The following is a 22238-nucleotide window of genomic DNA, read 5'->3' as shown; positions in this document are numbered from 1 at the left end:
GCAACACCTTGCAGGGCTGCCGGGACTGGAGCCTCAGGGCAGTGCCAGGCCCCCGACCATGGTCGTCATCCTCCTTAGGGTGAAATGAGATGATGCTGCAGCCCGGAAAGCAGAGGGCCGCGGAGTCAGGAGGACCTGAGTTCAGATCCGGCCTCAGACGCTTAGTAATGACCTAGCTGTGTGGCCTCGGGCAAGCCACTCGACCCCATTGCCCCCCCCCAAAAAAGGTACAACCTAAAGCCCAGGTAATATTCTTCATTGTCATGCCCCAAGGCAGGGGTTCCAGCCCTGACGGTTGCATGTTCTCCCAGACAGCCCGGAACCTGGTTTTCTGTGTCCCTGATGGTCCCAGGCTGTGCTCCGGGACAGGACGGGCTCTCAAAGGAGATGGAGATGACAGCGCTGGGAGCAGGACCCGAGTTATCTACAGCACCACCTCCTCCTCAAGCCAACAAGTCACTGAGGACCCCAGCCGCACCTCGGTGTCATGAGATTCTGCTCCCCCTTCATGATGACCCCCATCAAGGTACTCCCCACCTCCACCTTTTCTATCAAGGATCTCCACTCTTCTCATTGTGTCTCATTTTCCCTCTGAACTTAAGGCTTTTCCCTGAGCCTGAAAATTCTGTACCTTAAAGCTTTCCCAAAAGAGGAGTTGAGAAATCTTAAAAAAACCTCGGTTAGAGTAAGCTTACATTTCTGACCCTATTTGAGGAAGGAAGATGTAGTATCTACTGTAGAGATTAGAGTAGATTTCGTCTTAATCACTTAAGAGTTATTGAAGGAAAAGATCACAAAAGACTCTAACCTTGAATTATTCAAGAAACAGCTTTAGAGGAAAGATAAATAGTCATGAGAATTATCCTCTTCCAAATCACTTCTCTCTAGGTCTTCTATTTACCACCTCTGAAATGACAGGACTCAAGCAGATGAGCTCTAACATCCCTTACAGCTGTCTGATTCTTAGTAACTAAATTGGAATAACATTTTGATAGCACAGAACAAGTTCATAAGGTTTTTGGTAGAAATAGTTCTGTTTTATGGTGAGATTGGACTCAGTCATGGACATTCCTTGATCTTCTGAGTGAATTTGATGTCAGTGAATATGGAAATAAAGAGAGATCTCCCAAAAGTAGATGTTAGAAGGGGATGGGTAGGGGCAGCTAGACGGCACAGCAAATAGAGCACTGGTCCTGGAGTCAGGAGTACCCGAGTTCAAATCCTACCTCAGACACTTAATAATTACCTAGTTGTGTGACTTTGGGCAAGTCACTTAACCCCATTGCCTTAAATAAATAAAATAAAATAAAGGGATAGGTAGAGACTTGTCCTAAAATTCAGGATCATAGATCATGCAATCAAATTGTATATTCTTCATGTATTACTATATCAGAAAATCATTCTTGAAAGACTCCTATCAACAGCCTCCATGGTCATGTTTATAACTTTTTAAACTCTTTCCTCATTATCCTTAAAAAGATTATATTCCGTTACCCAGTTAATTCATAGAGAAATTGATTTCTCCCCCCTTAAGTTCTTATGCTCCTTCAAGAAATATTGAATTTCGTAAAATTAATATCAGATCACTGAAAAGTAGTTAAAGACACTACTGTTTCTTCTCCCTTGTGGGTCCCTTGATAGCCTTGATATTTCTTGTTCTAATGTTGGTAAGGACTAGTTTTGACCTGTCAAGTTCCTGAATATCTTTTTGATGTCACACTATCTCTGCCAGAATTGCCTATTAATAAAAGTAATCTTGACTGACAAGTCGAAATCAGAGATAAATTTCCATACCAGCCAGACTTCTGCTTTCCAGACTGTGGTCAGCAATTGTGTCACTCTTTTCTGACATCCTTGTAGTTGTCAGATCCATCCAAGCCTGTATGGGAAGCCCATTGATCACCCTTCAGAATAACTTTGGGCTCTCCTTTGCCAATTTAGTGAGTAACAAGGAAATAAAAATTCTTTTAATTCAGTAATTCTACAATAATCCCTTTGCATCATTTTTCTTTTTTAATTGTTAAATTTTGTACACATAATTAAAACCCCAATATTCATGATTCAGTCCTCTATAACATATAATAAATACCTTAAAGAGATCAACAAAACAGCATAAAAGGTTAAGTGTCACTATGTACAACTTTATACTTTGATTTACAGCTTGTGAAAAAAACAGTATGTGCTTTATTATTAATGGTGTCCAGCAGTTTTGATCTGAGTTTTGTTGACATTTTAAGTTGTCTTATTTACATGGTTGTAACAGTTGTGTATATCACCTGCTCTGCTTTGTTTTTGCTCTCTATCTCATGCAGTTCTTCCAAAATTTCATCTTTGTCTTTCCTTGTGATTCAGTAATAATCTATTACATTTGTATACTGCTGCTTGATTTGCTATTTCCCAGTCATGGACTATATGATATAATAATTGCATTTGAATGGTTGATATCACTCTTGTAAGTGATTCATATGCTATTGAGCACCTGCTCTCTATCCTAATACTGTGGCAGATATAAAGTACTATAAATAGTTCTTGTAAGCCATTTAAGAATAATAAATATTCAAAGTTAATTACATATAATCTTACAATTATTTAAGAACTCAAGTGTATGGTAGTAATAATCATTATACATTTCTAGCAGTTTAATGTTTGCAAAGCACTTTTCTCAAAGCAGCCCAGTGTGGCCTGGTTTACAGATGTAGAAACTGAGGCATAGAGTAGTCAAGGAGCTTGATCAAGGTCCAAAACCTTAGTACCCACTGAAATTAAAACTCAAATCTAGGTCTTTTGATTTTAATGATTTGACCATTTTACCATGCTACCTCTTAATTGGCAGACATTCAAAGAAGGATGATCATAGCAACTGGAATAATAGGATAGAATTCACGGAAGAAATGAGGAACTGGGTCTTGATGGAATGGATAAGATATGAAGAGGAGAGAATACTACAGGTCAGGAATACATTATGAAGAAAAACATGGAAGAACTTTGCTTGTTCAGGAAATAGTGAAGAGACAGGCCTGCCTGGAGATTTAGTAAACAGTGAGGTTAGAAAGGTAGGTCATGGTCAGGAGACCTTGAGTGAGGAGTGTGGGCTTTGACTTGAATATCTTAGAAACGTAAATTATAAAAGTGGAATATTAGAAGGTTTATTTGGTATCCATGCACAGGATAAATAAAGGGAGAGGAAGGTATATCCAGAATTCCATTGAGGAGGCTATCAAAGAAATCCAGGCATGAAATAATGAGGTAGGCAGTGACAGTAGGGATGGTAACAACATTCACTAGAAACTTATCAATCTTAGAATTTGGCAGGCATGATTAGCTGTAAAATGTCATTTATAATTCAAGGCTTCAAATTTCAGATTTGTCTTTTAAGGGAAAAACTTTAATAAAAGGTTCTTTTGTATTTGAAAAACCAAGTATTTTTGGTTCATTTTTACATCATTCCCATCTTCCCCTTAAAAAAATTCCTGCCTCAAGACTGTTTGAAAGTCTTCCCTTTATTTTTTTCTCATTACTAAAATTCCATCATAAAGACTTCTTTGGGTTAATAACTTTTAGTCTTTTGCCCTTTACTATGAATTAGTTTAAACCAATTATTTTATAATGTTCTGGGGGAAAGTACTCTGTGAACCTTACTATCAAAGTAGGACTTGTTCCTTCAGCTACCTGTCTTCTTTTCCCAAGGTGAACAGAAAAGGGCTTTCCCTTAGAAGAGAATGAGCCCAGGATGTTTGGGGCACAGAGAAGGCAGCATGAGTACACACTGGACAGGACAGGAAGATACGATAGGGAGATAGGAAGAGACTGCCCATTCTCTTGGTGGTCACCAAACTCATCTCCCAAACTGTCTCCTAAACTAACGATGTAGACTTCCCAATTTGACTTAGATTGTTCCTTTCTACCTTCCATATCCACCTCCACATCCGCTGTAAACATTTTGTTCCTCATTTCTTCCCATAAGAGGCAGAGTTTGTGACAAGCAGAAGGGAATGATAGCATATACATTGGTGCTACCTTCTATAAACCCTAGTCACCTGGTATTTCCTTATCACACAGCTAGAATATTCCCCATTCTCTTCTAATCTCTAATCAGAGTTAAATTAGGTAAAAACTCCTTTTCCCTGTTACTACTCACATTTCTTGTCTCCATCCTTTCTGAGTTTCCATTCTACTCTGTGCTTCCCTTTCATTGTATCCTTTCAAATTATCCTTTCTCCCATTCTATCATGAATACATTTTGCTTCATTTTAGAGCTTTTCCTGGCATGCTTCTCCAAATTGTTGCATTCATGGAACCTGGCTTCCCTTCCAGAAGACTTGCATCCCTGGCACCTTCTACAATACTGGATGTCTTTTCTCATATCCCTGGACAGCTAGGCCAAGAAGAGGAGTGTGCATATTCTTTTTTTCTTTACTGACACTTCCAGACCCTCCCTCATTCAGCAACATTTCCTCGTTTGAGGTTTGTTCCATCCATCTGTATCTCCCTCTGTTCACCCAGTTTGCAGTTATTTGCTGATTCCCAGGCTATGCTGCCCCCTTTCTCACAGAAGTGAGCACCTGCTTCACTGTCTTCCTCTCCTTACCAGTTCCTGATGTCATACTAGGGTATGAGATGCATATTCATGCCCCCTGAACACCCTGGCTTCCCTGTTCTTCAAACTCTGGTGACCTGCACCTTCAGTCTAGCTCTGCCACATACAGGTTTGGTCACACCTCACCATCACTTATAACTGTTCTGCCTCTATAATCCAGAATAATGAAAGTCTTCTCTCCTACCAGTTTGTTAGCCTTCCATCTCTCACTCCTAAAGCTATTTTGCAGTGACCGGAATAAATCATGCAATGTTTGTCTTACTGCCACTGCTAATATCCTTAAAGTGGAGATTTCCTTCTTAGAAGAAAAAGGGAAAGGACTTCAAGGACACCTCTTCATTCTTCAGGTTATCAGGGGTAATGAAATATTCCTTTAAAAATTTCCTTGTGGGGCAGCTAGGTGGTGCAGTGGATAAAGCACCAGCCCTGGAATCAGGAGTACCTGGGTTCAAATCTGGTCTCAAACACTTAATAATTACCTAGCTGTGTGGCCTTGGGCAAGCCACTTAACCCCATTTGCTTTGCAAAAAACTAACTAAATAAATAAATAAAATTTTCCTTGTAAGGCAAAAAAGAAAAATGGTCTGAAGAGCAAAGGACAGTTGCGACCTATGTCAAGATGGTGTGTAGAAAAAGTATGTCACACAAGAGTAAGAGAAAAAAGACCACCAGACACTCAGAGTTAAGTAATAGAAATGAAGTTCTTTCAGAGGAAGAGGAGGAGGCAACTGCTTATCCTTAGTCAATGGGGCTATGGATCTACCAATGCTGTCTGCTGAGAGCTTATCTCTTAAGGGTAAGGGAAGAAGAGATAGGTGATCATATTTCAATTCCATTAAATATTTATGAAGCATAAGGCAATGTGTTGTATTCAATAGAGAATCGGGAAGCCCTGAATTCAAATCCTGCCTCTGACATATACTGATTGTGTGATTCTAAGTAAATCATTTAACATCTCAGGACTCCAGGACAGCACTCCATAACTGTAAGTTGCAGAAAAAGCCAGTTTACATTGGTGGAGAAATGGAGACTCCTACCAAGGAAATTAAAGACTAGGCAATTGTGCAAAACATTTTCTAGGTATTGGGGTGCAGTGCTTAAAACAAAAGAGTCCTTTCCCTCAAGCACTTCATAATCTATTAATTTATAGGAAATATAAAGTGAGAGCAAAGAAATGAGGGTGGAGAGCACTAATAGCTGGAGCAATTAGAAAAGGCCTCATGCAGGCAGTGGCACCTGAGCTGATCCTGAAGGGAACTGGGGATTCCAAGAGGTGGAGTTGAAGAGAGAGCATTCCAGAATGGAGTCAGTATAGTCTGCAAAACTGGCCTGGACTACTGTCCCTGTTATTTGTAGGTTAATAAATACAATCTCTTCTGTTCAGCACCATTTCCTAATAGATCTCACTCTTTCTTTTCTCTAATCTGTCCTCCACAAAGCTGCTAAAGCTTAAAAGCACAGGTCTGACCATTGCAGTACTTAACACAAAAACTTATACCCAGACCAGGTGTCTCAGGGCATCATAGGCACTCCAGGTGTCAAAAGACACAAGGAGACATTCTTCCCTCATCAAGGAAGACAGATGCAGGAGAAGAGCTTCAGAGCCCAATGTCCAGGCTTGACTATCTCCTGGAAGTCCTACAGTCAAGACTCCTCAGGCACTGGCAGTGGAAAAATTTCATTTTCCATCCATGGTTCCTTTGCAAAAGTTGAGGTTTTTTTTACATAACAAAGTATTTAGGAATATTGTACTTTTTCCAGCTTCTTGAGTTTCTGGAATGGTTGAATGTATGCCATGAAAATCCTTGCCTTTAATTACCAAAGGCCAAAGATCTACCTAAAAAATGCCCATCCAAGAAGTATTGCTGAGCCTACTACCATGTAGAGAAAATGTACTATAGGTTTTGGGGGCCATGAGAAAATAGGACAGATTGTCTCTTCTTCCCAGGTTTTCCTAAACAAGTTGAGGACAGAAGCCGTCTAGAAAACAAAGTATACCATAATGTTCCAGATTTGCTGAAAGAGGGAGCACAATATGGAGAGCAGTATCTTCCTGTCTATGGAGTCATCACAACAGGATACATTCTCCCTCCTTGCTTCAAGGATAAAGTCTTGGGCCTAAGCAAATTCATGTATTTTGCTCAATTTGATGGCTATTCCCAGGGTTATGGACTATTTATAGAGAAGAGAGTCTGGCCTCTCCATACATATTCTCTCTTCTGGGATTTTTAAAAAAAAATTTTTTTTATGTTTTTGCAAGGCAAATGGGGTTAATTGGCTTGCCCAAGGCCACACAGCTAGGTAATTATTAAGTGTCTGAGCCCAGATTTGAACCCAGGTACTCCTGACTCCAGGGCCAGTGCTTTATCCACTGTGCCACCTAGCTGCCCCTCTTCTGGGATTTTCAAGCTTCCCCTATGAACCTCAGCTCTTCCCCCAAGAAGAGATAAAGAACTTTATTCTCTGTGATTACATATGATCCTCTGAGGGAGTCTCTTGGAACAGCCAGCGGAGAACTTAAGAAGCTTTTACTAGGGATCTGAGAATGTCCTGGCTCTTTCTGAGCCTGGCCTAAGTGGAAGGACTGCTAGGCTCAGAGAGTGGAGGAGATGAAGGCTGAGCATATGGGTTTCAGGTATTGATGGCTTGCATAATCAACAGTAGATTTCATGATTATTGGGGGGAAACTGGAGAGATTAGATAGAGTAAGGGAGGGTTCAGCTTTGTTGAGTAAGGTTTTCTGGAGGTGTTTTTGGAGAATAGAGGAAATAGAGTGGGCATGATAAGCCAAGATCTTAATGCTTTCAGTCATCTCATTTTCCATTTAACATAAGCTGTTCCCAAAGCCCATGACTTGTGGTGTCTTCATGGTATCACATAGCCTTCTTGCGTTCACAGTTGTAGGGACTTAGAGTTTGACACACACTATCAGCATGCTGTCTTGAAGTGACAGCATTTCTTAGGTCATAGTGTTTCTCTGACTCCTTATAGAGATTAGTTGGGGAATCTGAAAATGAAATAGTAGGAGAGCCACATACAAGAAGGGCTGGAATCTTCTCATCTTTCTTCTCTCATCATCCTTTCTCTTCTGCTAGGTCCACTGGATCTCCCTGTTCCTTCCCATCTTCCAGAGTGGAGCCTAGGAGACCAAGCAATAGTAGCTGAATCCTTGCCAGCCAGCTTCCAGGTGAGTTAAACTTCCTTATATTCCATTGCTACTCTGGTCTATGGCCTCAGCAACTTCCTTGTGTTAGAAGGGAGCTTCTATATATAGTCCATCATTTCCCTTCCCATATGTACTTATAAAATTTGTACTTATATACTTGTAAAATAGTTTATTGACATTGATAGTACACAGTAACTATTCAATAAGTTCTCTTTTCCAGGAGGCCGTGGGATGAGGACCTCCAGATAGACTGCTCCCTCATAGTCTGGGTTCTTCTCTCTATGTGTGAACAGATTTACCTGTTTCTTTGTGGAATATCACATGCCAGCCTGTTCCTTTCTCCCAGTAAATGGTTTGCAGACACTGGCTTTCCTCTTTACCCAAGGATCAAGCATTAACAGTCTTCTTGAAGCTACAATAGGACTCTGTTGTTTCAGACATCTCTGATGTTCAAGGATGTGGCTGTGTACCTAACTCGGGAGGAGTGGGGCTGTCTCAGCCCTGCCCAGAGGGGCCTCTATAGGGATGTGATGCTGGAGAATTACAGGAACTTGGTCTCATTGGGTAAGGCATCTCCCTGAGAAGCAAATCTAAATTTCTTGAATTCTTGCTTTGTAACTAGCTTAAGATTGGAAAGGCTTGTTGGATTTGGGCTAAGAATTCAGCAGAGATTCCTACATCTATCTGGGTTTAAATATAGGGTATTTTTGTTTCCTAATGCCAAACACAGGTCCATCTGTTCAGAGCAGGAAATGGACCAGTTCTCTTGAGTTCTCCCTGCGTTGATAGTTTCCCCATCATCTAGATTTTCTGTCCTAGGCCCAGAATTCTTTCCCAGAGTCCAGTGTGAACATCCCTAGAGATGGAAGTTTTCTACACTCCTAATGGAGAAAGGACATAGAGGTCATGGTTCTTTTTTCCCAGATCACCAAGACCCTCATCCATCTCCCCCAAGGAAACATATTCCTGAGGTCCTCTCAGAGAGTACATAAGCCTTATTATCATGGCCTTGTGGGTCATTACCTTAATATAAAAATTTTAAATAATCTTATGATAATCTTCTCTTTTTATATGCCACATGAAGACCCTAGGGTTAGGGCTGAGTTTAGGATAATTGTGGGTGTCTATGAAATATTACCTAGAGCCATTTTCTCCCTCACAAACAGGATTCTCAGTATCCAAACCTGATGTGATTTCCCATCTGGAAAGAGGGGAAGAGCCATGGGTCCTGGATATACAGGGAGCTGGAGAGAGAGAAATCATGAAAAGTGACTGTTCAGGTGAGTGAATAAGCACCATCTTTTCCTTCTATTACTAACATTTTCTTGTACATCTCAAGATATTAGACATTGTGGTTTGGCCTAATTTATCTTTCCAAGCCTAAGCTTTTCTCTTTTGCTCTCAATCCCATCACTTCCTTCTCTCCCAGAATTCTTCTCCATCAGTTATTCTCCCTCCCAAAAAAAACCCAAAACCCAAAAACCCTTAACCATACTTCTTGCTTAAGTTATTCGCATTTTCCAATTATTGTGAAAATCGTCAGAGGAGCTATTTCTGCTCCCATCTCTTTACCATTCATCCATTTGATAAAAATCTTGTGATCTGACTTCTCATACAACTCTGTTAATATTTTTCTCTCAAAGGTCATTTTTTAAAAAAAAAATTGTGTCTCATTTTTATTGATATTTTTTGTTTTTGTTTTTGTCCCACAGCTATTATATATTTCCTTGAGTCTATTTTCTTGACTAAATATCCTGCCTTCCTTCAACTTATTTCTCATAAGGCTTTCACCATACTGGTTATCCTTCTTAGGATACTCTTCAGCTCATCAATGTCTTTCTTAATTTATTATCTGACTTGGATAAGGTCTGGATGAGGTCTGACAAGGCAGAATACAGGGGGACTATCACCTTCCTTTTTCTGGAAACTACTACTCTTAGTGCAACCTAAGATTATATTACCTTTTTTAGCTGCCATATCATACTGATAACTCCTGTTGAGCTTGAAATCCTCTAAATGTCTCAGATCATTTTGAAAACAACTACAATATAATTATGTCTTTTTTCTTGTTGCAAACGAAATTGATTTTTTTTAAACCAAATGTAAGACATTCTTGAATTTCATCTTACTAGATTCAACCCAGTGCTCTTAATCTGTCAATATTTTTTTTGATTCTGACTCTGTCATATAGCAGGTTAGTTATCTAGAATAAAACTTCACCTTGTTGATTCTTTATCATTTGAAGAGTGAACTCCTTAAATCACATAAAAATGTTATTAGCTATTTCTCCTTTGACAGCCTCTGGCAGATGTCTGGATTATTGAAATCCTTTATCCCTACTCTGTCATACTTCTAGGCCAGACTTGTGACATGTTTCTCAAAGTCATTATCTTCCAATTCCTCTTTTTGTCTTGGTAATCTGTAATATACTCCAGCCATTTTTCTTCAAACTTACATTGAAGGGACAGCTAGGTGGTGAAGTGGATAGAGTACCAGCCCTGGAGTCAGGAGGACCTGAGTTCAAATCCAGCCTCAGACACTTAATAATTACCTAGCTCTGTGACCTTGAGCAAGTCACTTAACCCCATTGCCTTGCAAAAACAACAAAACAAAACAAAACCTTACATTGACTTTCCCACAAATACTCTTTTCCTTTGGCTCCTTTATTTCTTCACATAAGCTTATCTTTTTAATATGCAATATGCAATGCTACCTGACTCCTAACTCCACTTTACCTATCCTGTTTTTCCTGAATACTCATCCCCAGAACTGGACATAGGTTTCAATAATATCTACAATATTAAATTTCCCTAAAGGTACAGTGGCAACCTTTATTTCCTTTTGCTTAGTGCCTAAACTTTAGGCATGACTGTTTAGACATTTGAGGTCAGAGGTTTTACTACTGGTTCCTTTTTTGTATTTTGTATACTGTGAAATTAAAGGTGTCTCAACTTTTATTCTTACTTAATATAGGTACTTTCTATGATATCTAGATCAGTGGCATCAAAGGAAAATAGAAATAGGGTCCACTACATACGTATCCCTCTGGGCTGCATATTGCCTTAGAAAATCACAATATAAGCATTATGTATGTTCTATTTGTGTGTGTGTGTGTGTGTGTGTGTGTGTGTGTGTGTGTATACACATACATACGCACATACATACATGGGAGAGATGTTTTTTAAAATAACACTAATCTTTTCTCTCCCCTTATCCTTTTTAATTGAAAATCTTTTTGATCTGATTTGTAAAACCAGGGAAACACATTCATACCAGTCTTTGAAAAGTGTATTCTTTCTCTAAGCAGGAGTTTCTCATCCCTATATTTTAAACCGTAGTTCAGAAGTCCAAAGCTCATTTTCAGACACTCCCTTCTTACCTATCTGCTTACTTTGCAGATCATTTTTTCTCTTCTGCATCCCATGCCTTCAGTGGACAACAATGAGGAAATATTGACTGTGTCCTAATAGTCTTCAATTTCTCACCTCAAACTTTGTAATCTTTCACAATAATTTTTAAGTTCCTTTTAGCCATATTATTCTTGCCATATTAATGATACTAATAAAAATAACAGTGATATCATTTATATAGCACTTTAAATTTACAAAACACTTTACAAATATTACTTTATTTGATTCTAACAAAATTCCTGTGATATAGGTGCTGTTTTTCCCATTTTTAGATGAGAAAATTGAGGCAGGCAGAAATTAAATGACTTGCCTAGGATTACACAGCTAGTAAGTGTCTGGGCCATATTTGACTCAGGTCTTCCTAACTCCAGGTCCATCCCTCTATCTCCTGTACAACCATTCATTTTGATGAATCCTAGGAGTTTTTCTCTTGTGATTTCCCATAACAGAACAGCATTTCATCTCTTCTGAAATACAGACTTAGTAGTGGCATATCCTTTGGGCATAGTTCCAAATTGCTCTATAGAATTGTTGAATCATTTCACAATTCCTCCAACAGAGCATCAGTGTCTCAACTTCCCTACATCTCTTCCAATATTTGTCATTTTCTCCTTCTGTACTATTAGCCAATCCAGTAGGTATAAGGTAGTACCTCAGAATTGTTCCAATTCACATTTCTTTTATCAGTTGTAAGGTAAGACTTTGTTTTTTTTGCAAGGCAGTAGGGTTAAGTGACTTGCCTATGGTCACACAGATAGGTAATTATTAAGTGTCTGAGGCCAGATTTGAGCTCATATTCTCCTGATTCCAGGGTCAGTGTTCTATCCACTGCACCACCAAACTGCCCCACTAGGACATTAAAAAAAAAAATTTAATAGATTGCATGGATAACCTCCTCTAAAAACTGTTCATATCTCTTGATCGTTTATCAATTGGAGAATAGTTCTAATTTTTATAAATTTGACTCAGTTCTCTGAGAAATGAGGTCTTTATTAGAGAAACTTGTTTCAATATTTTTCCCACAATTGCTTTTGGTAGCTACATTTCTTTCCATCCTATTTCCCCCACCCCATTTCTTCTATTCTCTCTCCTTTCACCCTGTCCTTCCTCAAAAGTGTACTGCATCTGACTATCCCTCCCATGATCTTCCCTCCCTTCTATCACCTACACCCCCCCTACTTCTTTCATCCCTTTCCTCTCCTATTTTCCTCTAAAGTAAGATGGATTTCTATACCCAATTGATTTATTCCCTTTCTGAGCCAATTCCATTGAGAGCAGGTTTCACTCTCTCTCTTCCTCACTTTCTCCTTCTTCCATTCTACTGCAAAAGCATTTTCTTGCCTCTTTTATTGAAATAACTTTATCGTGTTCCACCTCTTTTCTCTTTCAGTATATTCCTTTCTCCCCATTAACTCAATCTTTTTAATATATTATACCTTCAGTTCAACTCCCAGCTGTGCCTTGTATAAAAATGTACCTTCTAAATGTCCTCATAAATAAGAAAGTTCATATAAGTTATCTGTATCATCTTCCTATGTAGAAATATAAGCAGTTCAACATCATTAAGTCTCTTATGATTTGAATTTCCTGTTTACTTTTTTTATGTTTCACTTAAATCTTGTATTTAAAGATCAAGTTTTCTGTTCAGTTCTGATCATTTCATTAGGACAGTTTGAACATCCCCTATTTCATCAAATGTCCAGCTTTTCCTCTGAAAGAGTATGCTCAGTTTTGTTAGGTCATTGATTCTTGATTGTAATCCAAACTCTTTTGCCTTCTGGAACATTATATTCTAAGCCCTAGGATTAATATAGAAGTTGCTAAATCTTGTGTTACCCTAACTATATTCAGCTCCATGATATTTGAATTGTTTCTTTCTGGCTACTTGCAATATTTTTTCCTTGACTTTGGAATTCTGAAATTTAACTATAATATTCCTGGCAGTTTTCATTTGAGGAACTCTTTTAGGAGCTAATCAGTGGATTCTTTCAATTTCTATTTTACCCTCTGCTTCTAGGATATCAGAACAGTTTTTCCTGGAGAATTTCTTTTACAATACTGTCTAAGCTCTTCTTTTGGTCATAGTTTTAAGGTAATCCAATAATTTTTAAGTTATTTCTCCTTGGGGCAGCTAGGTGGTGCTGGATAGAGCACCAGCCCTGGAGTCAGGAGTACCTGAGTTCAAATCTGGCCTCAGACACTTAATAATTACCTAGTTGTGTGGTCTTGGGCAAGCCACTTAAACCCCATTGCCTTGCAAAAACTAAAAAAAAAAAAAATTATTTCTCCTTGATCTGTTTTCTAGCTCAGTTGTTTTCCAGTGAGACATTTCACATTTTCTTCTAGTTTTTCATAATTCTTGATTTCTCACAAAGTCATCAGCTTTCCTTAGCTCCATCCTATATTTTAAGGAATTATTTACTTCATAGAGCTTTTGTATTTCCTTTTCCATTTGGTCAATCCTACTTTTTAAGGCATTCTTCTCCTCATTGGCCTTTTGAACTGCTTTTTCCATTAGACCTAAACTAGTTTTTAAGATATTTTCTTCAGTATTTTTTTGTATCTCCTTCACCAAGCTGTTGACTTGGTTTTTGTGATTTTCCTGCATCGATCTCATTTCTCTTCCCAATTTTTCCTCTACCTACCTTGCTTGATTTCAAAATCTTTTTTGAGCTCTTCCATGATCTGAGACCAATTCATATTTTTCTTGGATGTAGAAGCTTTGACTTTGTTATTTTCTTCTGAGTGTGTATTTTGATCCTCCATAGAACCAAAGTAATTGTCTATGATCAGATTTTTTTTTTTCTTCTGTTGATTGCTCATTTTCCTAGTCTATGATTGGATTTTAACTCTTTGTTAAGGTGGGACTCTGCTTCCAGAGCTGGAGGACTTGAATGTTTTTGCTGCTGTTTTCAGGGATAACCCTGCAGGGACTTCCAAATTATCATTTCCTCCAAGGCCTTGTGAGAGGCTATGACTGCTCTCCTGGCCTGTGCTCTGGTCTGTAAATGCCTACAAGCACTCTTTTCTGCCCTGGAACCATGAGGAGAGTCCCTGCTCTAATGAAAGCTGTAAGCTCTGTTGTACTTCTTTCTGCTCCTTTTCCTGAGACTGGGGCTCCAGATTGCGACCCAGATCTGCCCATGGACAAAGCCACAGAGTCCTGCTTTAGGAATAGCAAAGAGACCTCTTCAATCTCCCTTGACCCCCTTACCATCTTTGGGTTGAGCACTCTGGAAGCAGTTGCTTTGTGGATCCCAGTGGCTCCCTGGGGCTGGGGCTGGGTCTGCTGAGGCCTTTTCTGGACTGGGCTCTGCTCTACTTCTGATGCAGCAGAGTTTTCCTGCTGACTTTCCCAATTATCCCTGGAAATCCCTGGCCTGAAAGATCTGGAAACTGCTGCCACTGTCATGGGTCGAGGTGATCTGAAGTCTGTTCCTGGATACTGGAGCCTGTTTGCTCTGGTGTGGCCTGGACTGTGCTGTGGGCTCTTTCTAACCCCAGTGTAACAGAGCCTTCCTGTGGATCTTCCAAGTTTTCTTGGACTGGAAGAGTCTGTCTTTTCTTCCACTCCAAAATTTGGTTACAATCATTATTTAAAGGTATTTGAGTGGTTTGGGAGAGAGCTCATGGGAGTCCCTGCCTTTACTCTACCATCTTGGCTCTGCCTCATGACCTGAACTCTTTGAGGACAATCTGTATTAGAAGCATTTCTAACTTAGTAGGACTTGACAGAATTTGTACCTCTAGAATACAATTCACTTTGAAAAACTGAAAGCATTTCTACAGCATTATAAGACTTTAGAAGAAAACTTTAGTGAAGGTACTAATCTCCCTTTTTTCTCTTAACATTTTTGGTTATTTCAGTTCAACAAATAATTTATTGAGTACTTGCTATACAAGTTTCAAATAACATAAATTAATTGACTTGCTCATATGTTAACAAGCTGTATATATATTCAGTAAATATTTGAGTGTTTACTATGTTCCAGGCAATAAGAGGTAATTTCTTACTCATAAAGATTATTTCCCATTTACAGTATAACTAAGAAAGATTATATATACATTGAGGTTGCTTTTATTCATATTCTCTTTTAACTACCTTTATGATCACCACTTCCATACTCCCAAGAACTAATGTTGTTATTTTTCTTGCTTTATCACTTGGCTTATTTCCCTCAACATTCTTGCTCCTTTGCTTGATAGACTTTTCTTATTCCCCCTGCCCATTAGACAGTGTTTTTCTCTCCAGTCTGGTCCTTTTCTCCTCTTGAAAGCTACCTTTCTAATTCTTTGGAAAGACAATGAGACTAGTGTTGAAATCTGATGACACATACTAGGAGATTTTTGTTTCATTAAGGTTTTCATCTCCCTGCCCAGTAGTCTCTCTTCAACCAAAATAAAGAAAAAAGAGTAAATGACATTTATATTTTGTTTTGTGTTCAATGTTTCAGATTGTGAGAACAAAACTAAAAAGGAGTTGTCTCTAAGGCAGAAAATATCTGAAAAAATAGAATTTCAGGGGATGGTACTGGGAAGACTCAAGAAATCTGAATTTGAAGAGTCCTATAAAATTGACAATCAATTAGAAAAACATTGGGAAAAACCTGTTGTAGGAATTCTAAGGAAATCGCTTTCCCTAGAAAGAAATTGCAAACCAGTGACTATGATTCCCATGAAAATATCTACCAGAGTGAGAGGTCAGCAGTGTAATGAATTTGGAAGGTGCTTAAACCTGACTTCAAAACATGTTAACCAGAGGGTTCCCAGAGGTGAAAAAACCCATCAATGTGCAACTTGTGGCCAAACTTTCAAAAAGAATTTAGATCTTACTAACCATCGGAGTGTCCATACGAGAGAGAAAACTTGTAAACTTAATATATATAGAAAAATGTCCAGACAGAATTCAATTACTATTGAACATCAACAACTTCACAACACAGAGAAACCCTATGAGTGTAATGAATGTGGAAAAGCTTTCAGCCAAAACAGAACACTTATCCAGCATGAGAGGATTCATACTGGGAAGAAACCCTATGAATGTGGTGAATGTAGAAAAACTTTTACTCGTAGTTCTATCCTTATTAAACATCAGAGGATTCACACTGGTGAGAAACCCTACAAATGTAATGAATGTGGGAAAGCCTTTAGTGCTCGTTCATACTTTTTCCAACATCATAAAATTCATACAGGAGAGAAACCCTATGAATGTAATGACTGTGGGAAAGCTTTTAGTACTAGATCATCATTTATCCAACATGGTAAAATTCATACTGGAGAGAAACCTCATGAATGCCATCAGTGTGGGAAAGCCTTTAGTCATAGTTCTAATCTTATTCATCATCAGAGGATTCATACTGGAGAAAAACCCTATCAGTGTAAAGAATGTGAGAAAGCCTTCAGTAGACACTCACATCTTATTCAACATCAGCGAATTCATACTGGAGAAAAACCATATGAATGTAATGACTGTGGGAAAGCCTTCAGTGCACGTCTATCTCTTATTCAGCATCAGAGAATTCACACTGGAGAGAAACCGTATGAGTGTAATGAATGTGGCAAAACATTCAGCTTAAACCGAACTCTTATTGTGCACCAAAGGATTCACACTGGAGAGAAACCCTATGAGTGTAATGAATGTGGGAAATCCTTCAGCCAACGCTCACAAGTTATCCAACATAAGAGAATTCACACTGGAGAGAAACCATATGTATGTAATGAATGTGGAAAATCTTTTAGTGCACGTCTGTCTCTTATACAACATCAAAGAATTCACACTGGAGAGAAACCATTTGAGTGTAATGATTGTGGCAAAACCTTTAGCCAGAAAGGTCACCTTATTCAGCATCAGAGAATTCACACAGGGGAGAAACCCTATGAGTGCAATGAATGTGGGAAAGCCTTTAGTCAGAGCTTTAATCTTATTCATCATCAGAGAACACACAATGGAGAGAAACCCTATGAGTGTAATGAATGTGATAAAGCATTCAGTGTGCTTTCTTCTCTTGTTCAACACCAGAGAGTTCATAATGGAGAGAAGCCCTATGAATGTAATAAATGTGGGAAAGCCTTTAGTCAGGGCTCTCACCTTATTCAACACCAAAGAAGTCACACTGGAGAGAAACCCTATGAGTGTAATGAATGTGGGAAAACCTTTGGTCAGATTTCAACCCTTATTAAACATGAGAGAACACATAATGGTGAGAAACCTTATGAATGTAATGAATGTGGAAAAGCATTCAGCCAAAGTGCACACCTTATTCGACATAGGAGAATTCACACTGGAGAAAATCCCTATGAGTGTAATGATTGTGGGAAAGCCTTCAATGTTCGCTCATCGCTTATTCAGCACCAGAGAATACACACTGGAGAGAAACCTTATGAATGTAATGAATGTGGAAAAGCCTTCAGTCAACACTCACAGTTTATTCAGCACCAGAGAATACACACTGGAGAGAAACCCTATGTTTGTAATGAATGTGATAAATCTTTCAGTGCACGTTTATCACTTATCCAACATAAGAGAATTCACACTGGAGAAAAACCATACGAATGCAGTGAATGTGGCAAATCATTCCGGCAAAGCTCTCATCTTATTCGACATCAGAGAATTCACAGTGGAGAGCGACCCTTTACATGTGATGAATGTGGAAAAACCTTCAGCCAGAGAATAACTCTTATTAGTCATGAAAAGATTCATACCAGAGAGTAATCTTGTGACTATAATGCACATGAAAAAATACTTTGTATTTACTCATTTTAAATTCAGCATCACAAAATTCACACTAGGGAAAAAATTACACTGAATATAATTTGAGAAAGTTCTCTTTGCACTCATACTAAATTTTACATTATAAAGTTTACAGTGGTGAGAAATACTGTGAGAAAACTGTCACTTCATGACTTTTCAACAAATTTAGCACTTAGATTTTTTTTTCACCCTTTAAAAAATTAATCATAGAACTTCTGTAAATTGCCACATAGTGGCAATGAGGTATCCGTGCCTTCTCTGAGATTCAAAAAATGACTTTCTTCTCAAGGCCTCTCAGATTTAACTACAAATTAATTTATCACTTATAAAAATAAAGTCTCATTATTGAAACTAGCAACTTTAAACAAATAATATTTAAAGATTTACTTTTCATCAAATTTTAGAACATTCTTTAATACAAATACCCATATTCTACTCATTGTTATACCTAGTTTCCCCTTCTTCACCCCTCTAATCTTTTTTTAAATTTCATTTATTTAAGGCAGAGGGGTTGAATGACTTGCCCAAGATCACACAATAGGTAATTATTGAATGAGGTAGAATTTGAACTAAGGTCTTCTGGACTCTAGGGCTCTATCCACTGCACCACCTAGATGACCCCCCCCCCCAATTCCACTAATCTTTAAAGAAAAAATGCTAGATTTCTTTTGCTCAAATGTGTATTGAAACCAACTTATGCTTTTGTTTAATTCAGTTTACATAAATGGTTCCTGAGATTAGAACCTGAGAATGTTCCAGCTCCACCAGAAGTCATAGAAGATGTATGTTTATCAAATCTGCAGTGAACACTGGATTAAAGAATCAGGATCCAGAAAGATCTCAATAGGCCAAAACTGGGTTAACTCTAAAGATGAAATTAGATAGGAATTAACAGGTTCTGCATGTAGGTTCAAAAAATCAATTGTATGAGCACAGGATGAATGAGACCTGACATAGCTGAAATTCATGTAAAAATCCCTGAGTTTCTTAGTGTACTGCAAATTCAATATGAATCATTTTCTGTAGCCAGAAAAAGCAAATATGATTTCAGCCTGCATTAATAGGGCATAATGTTCGGGGGGGGGGGAGGATAGGGTCTTGGTCCTCTTCCCTTTATCACACAACACATAAAATATTGTTTTTATACTAGTTCAGAGGAGACACTGACAAACTGCTTTCTATTAAGAAAAGGTTAACTGGAAACTGTCATGTGAGGAATAAGGGACCTAAGATGTAGAACTGAAAGGAACTTGAGGAAACATAATTCAATCCCCCTCATGTATGAAAAAAATAGGCCTAAAGATGGGAAGTGACTTGCATAGGGCCACAAAGGAAAAACCTGGCATTTGAACCCAAGTCTTCCATATCCTGATCGAGTGTTTTTTCCTTTACACAACTTTTGTTGACCTGTGAGCAGAGAATGTTAGCCTGGGGAAAGGACTTGAGGAAATGAGAAGGCATTGCCACTGTCTTGAAATATTTGAAGAGTTGTCATGTAGAAGAAATTAAATATATTCTTCTTGGCCCTTGAAAGCAGAACTAATGGTAGTAGGATGTTATAGAACAGATATTAGCACAAGGAGTAATTTCCTTCCAATTTCTGTTGCCTCAAAGTGAAATATTCTTCCCCAGGAAATATCAGATTCTCCACATGAAAGCAGGAATATTATATAGAGGGGAATTTTTTTTTTGGATATTGATTGATCTCAGAGGTCTTTTCCAATTGACTTGAGTAATCTGAAAAGTTAGATGAGAAAATTTGTGGGGGGTGGAAAAAGACATGGGAATTTTTATGCTGACAAAGGTAGCATGTTGCACGAATTCATTTGAAACAGTTTTGGTATTGAAAATTGGATCAGTATGTTTTGAGTAGCAAGTGGAAGAAAATAGTAATTTTAGCAACTGTCTACATACCATGCAGTAGTAGCATGACATAATGAAGAGTTCTGGACTTGGAATCAGCAGATCAGAATTCAAGGTTTAACTAACACTTCTTACCTCTGTGACTGAGGGAAAGTCACTTTACCCTCTTAATTATTTACCTATCTTTAATACCCAAGTAATGTCATGCTGCTTATATTGCAAATTTGTAAGCAAAGTACCTCATGAGCCCAGAGGACTTTGAGAATTAAGAATTGCACACACATTGACATCTCAGAATCAAAGAGTAGCCAACACCAATTTGCCTTCTTGAGGTTTCTTCTGGTGTGTGTGGGGTATTGAAACCCTAACCCAAAATGACTATTCAGAGTCCTCTCAAAGTGGCAGCAAAGAGTTAAAATTTAATTTGGCTCTTGCAAGAAGCAGGGCAGTTCCTAACTAAGAGAGAGAGAGAGCAGGAAAAGCCAAATTACAGAAGCTGAAGCAGGGTTAAAAAAAAAAAACCACGTTCCCCCTCCTCTTTTCTGCTGACCCTTACAATTGGTCAAACTTGATGGTCTGAAGAGAAGGGGAGTGTACCTAAGCCTTTTCAGGAGGGTCTGTCTTTGTTTACATCTTAATATGGTTATCGGGAGATCCGGGTTCTCATGCTCACCTGATTCTTGAGAAATAGAAACTGAGGCCTATGGCTTAGACTAATTTAGCACTATGTTCCTGAAAAGTCAGAACTTTTGCCCCCACAGGTTTAGCCTGAAGATGGATACAAAATCCTCCCCAAAGCCACCTCCAGCAATGACTTGACTTTTCTTTGTTCACTGCTAATGGCACTCCTTAAACCCTGTTAGTTAATGCAGTCTTGTGGGTGAGCATCCAGTAAGGTGTGTGATGTTTTGCAAACCTCAAAGGGTTACGTATATTTATTTTACTGATAGGGACTGCTCAACAGTTAATTTTCATCTGTTAAGTTTTTTTGGTTTCTCTTCTGAAGCCACCTTTAGTTATCAATATTCTGAAGGTTTTATCAATTATCTTTGCATATCTGAACTTGGTTCTATTTTCTTAAAATATCCTTATAGTATCTGCCCTACAACTCATCATGGCTTTAGACACTTGCCTTTACCCATTAAAGGCATACCAGCTTACATGCACTTATATAGTTCATATCCTATATAACTACTCCATAACAGTCACATACTTTGGAAGGAAAAAAGACTCCACAGTTCAGGAAAGATGAAAGGAGGTAGAATCTGAAAGTGGATTTTAGGAAGCAATTTGGAAATAAGGAAATTATTAATGATTCCCTAATCCTGGAGTTATTGTCTGCATCTGAAAGCAGCTCCAGGGGTGATGCCAAAAGTCTCAGAAGCCCTTAGAATCCAGGACAAATCTCAGTTCAGACAATATTGTAATGATTAAGGGGCAAGATAAAAAAAAAAAGTTCTGTGTAAAATTTAAGTTAGATTAAGTTGAAAATAGAAGTTAAAAGATTAGTGAAGTCTCTGGTCATTTATGTTACTGCCCTCACCAAGTTATACATAGCTACTTCATCTTCTTGCCCCTTTAAAAACTCACTCCCTAGTTGGGTTGCTTGTCTTCCTTTGGGAAACTAGCCCACTCTTGGGGAGCATCATCCCCTAATAAACTGTCCTGCCCCTATATTCTTCCTTACTACTTATCCTCCCATGGCAGCTGCTGTTGCTGATATTGATGCTGTTGCTAATCTTTCCTTCCTTTAGCTTCTGCTAACCATAGCAATACAAATAACCTTTCTTTGGCCCCACCTCCTACCCCCAAAAAAACTAGTGAAAATGGTATGGTCAGAAGAACACTGGATTTGGAGTCAAATGTACCCAGTATCAGATTCCAGTTCTGCTACCTAATAATTGGCGGTGTTTAATATCAGTTCTCATTTAAACCTCATCAACCATATGAGTTAAGTATCATGGGCATTAATAATAATAAATAGCATTTATGTAGAACTTTAAGATTCACAAAGCATTTTACAAATTTTTGATCCTCACAACAACTCTGGGAGGTTGGTACTTTTATTAACCCCATTTTACAGATGAAGAAACCAAGGAAGGCAGGTTAAGTGACCTGCCCAGTGGTCACACAACTAGTAAATGAAGCTGGATTTGAATTCAGGTCTTCCTGACTTCAGGTCCAGTACTCTCCTCTCTGGCACCTTATTGCCATTACAGAAAAGGAAATTGAGGTTTATAGAGGTTAGTGATTTGCTTAAAGACTTGCAACTAGGCAGAATTTGAATCCAGGTATTTCCAACTCTAGATCCTACCCACTTTTCACTACAGTGCCAAATTACTTGTGTGACTTTTGGGCAAATCACATAACTCAGTCTGTTTTCTCATTTGCAAAAGAAGTTGGTTGGACTCTGTGACTTGTTTTTTTGGGTTTTTTTTAGTTTTTGCAAGT

The 22238-nt window shown here is 38.4% G+C and overlaps 1 protein-coding gene across 9 annotated transcripts in view; it reads left to right on the top strand.

Annotated features, from left to right (window-relative positions):
* LOC141500230 (uncharacterized) overlaps positions 1 to 18964 on the top strand; it is a 19244-nt gene extending 280 nt beyond the window's left edge. Inside the window, exons 1-7 of one of the 9 annotated variants that reach the window (XM_074203236.1) lie at positions 405 to 526; positions 4255 to 4464; positions 4816 to 4954; positions 7693 to 7784; positions 8201 to 8327; positions 8930 to 9043; positions 15628 to 18964. In XM_074203236.1, coding sequence (XP_074059337.1) covers positions 488 to 526; positions 4255 to 4464; positions 4816 to 4954; positions 7693 to 7784; positions 8201 to 8327; positions 8930 to 9043; positions 15628 to 17885 — 2979 coding nt within the window. In that variant the 5' untranslated portion in view covers positions 405 to 487 and the 3' untranslated portion in view covers positions 17886 to 18964. Of the gene's footprint in view, positions 228 to 311; positions 527 to 4254; positions 4955 to 7692; positions 7785 to 7983; positions 8328 to 8929; positions 9044 to 15627 lie in introns of those variants that run through there. The other 8 variants (XM_074203239.1, XM_074203241.1, XM_074203238.1 and 5 more) reach the window with 8 other exon arrangements.
* The last annotated feature ends 3274 nt before the right edge of the window (positions 18965 to 22238 follow it).

Source organism: Macrotis lagotis, chromosome X (assembly GCF_037893015.1).
Source record: "Macrotis lagotis isolate mMagLag1 chromosome X, bilby.v1.9.chrom.fasta, whole genome shotgun sequence".
NCBI classification, from domain to species: Eukaryota; Metazoa; Chordata; class Mammalia; order Peramelemorphia; family Peramelidae; genus Macrotis; species Macrotis lagotis.
This window is presented reverse-complemented; position numbering and strand designations above follow the sequence as displayed.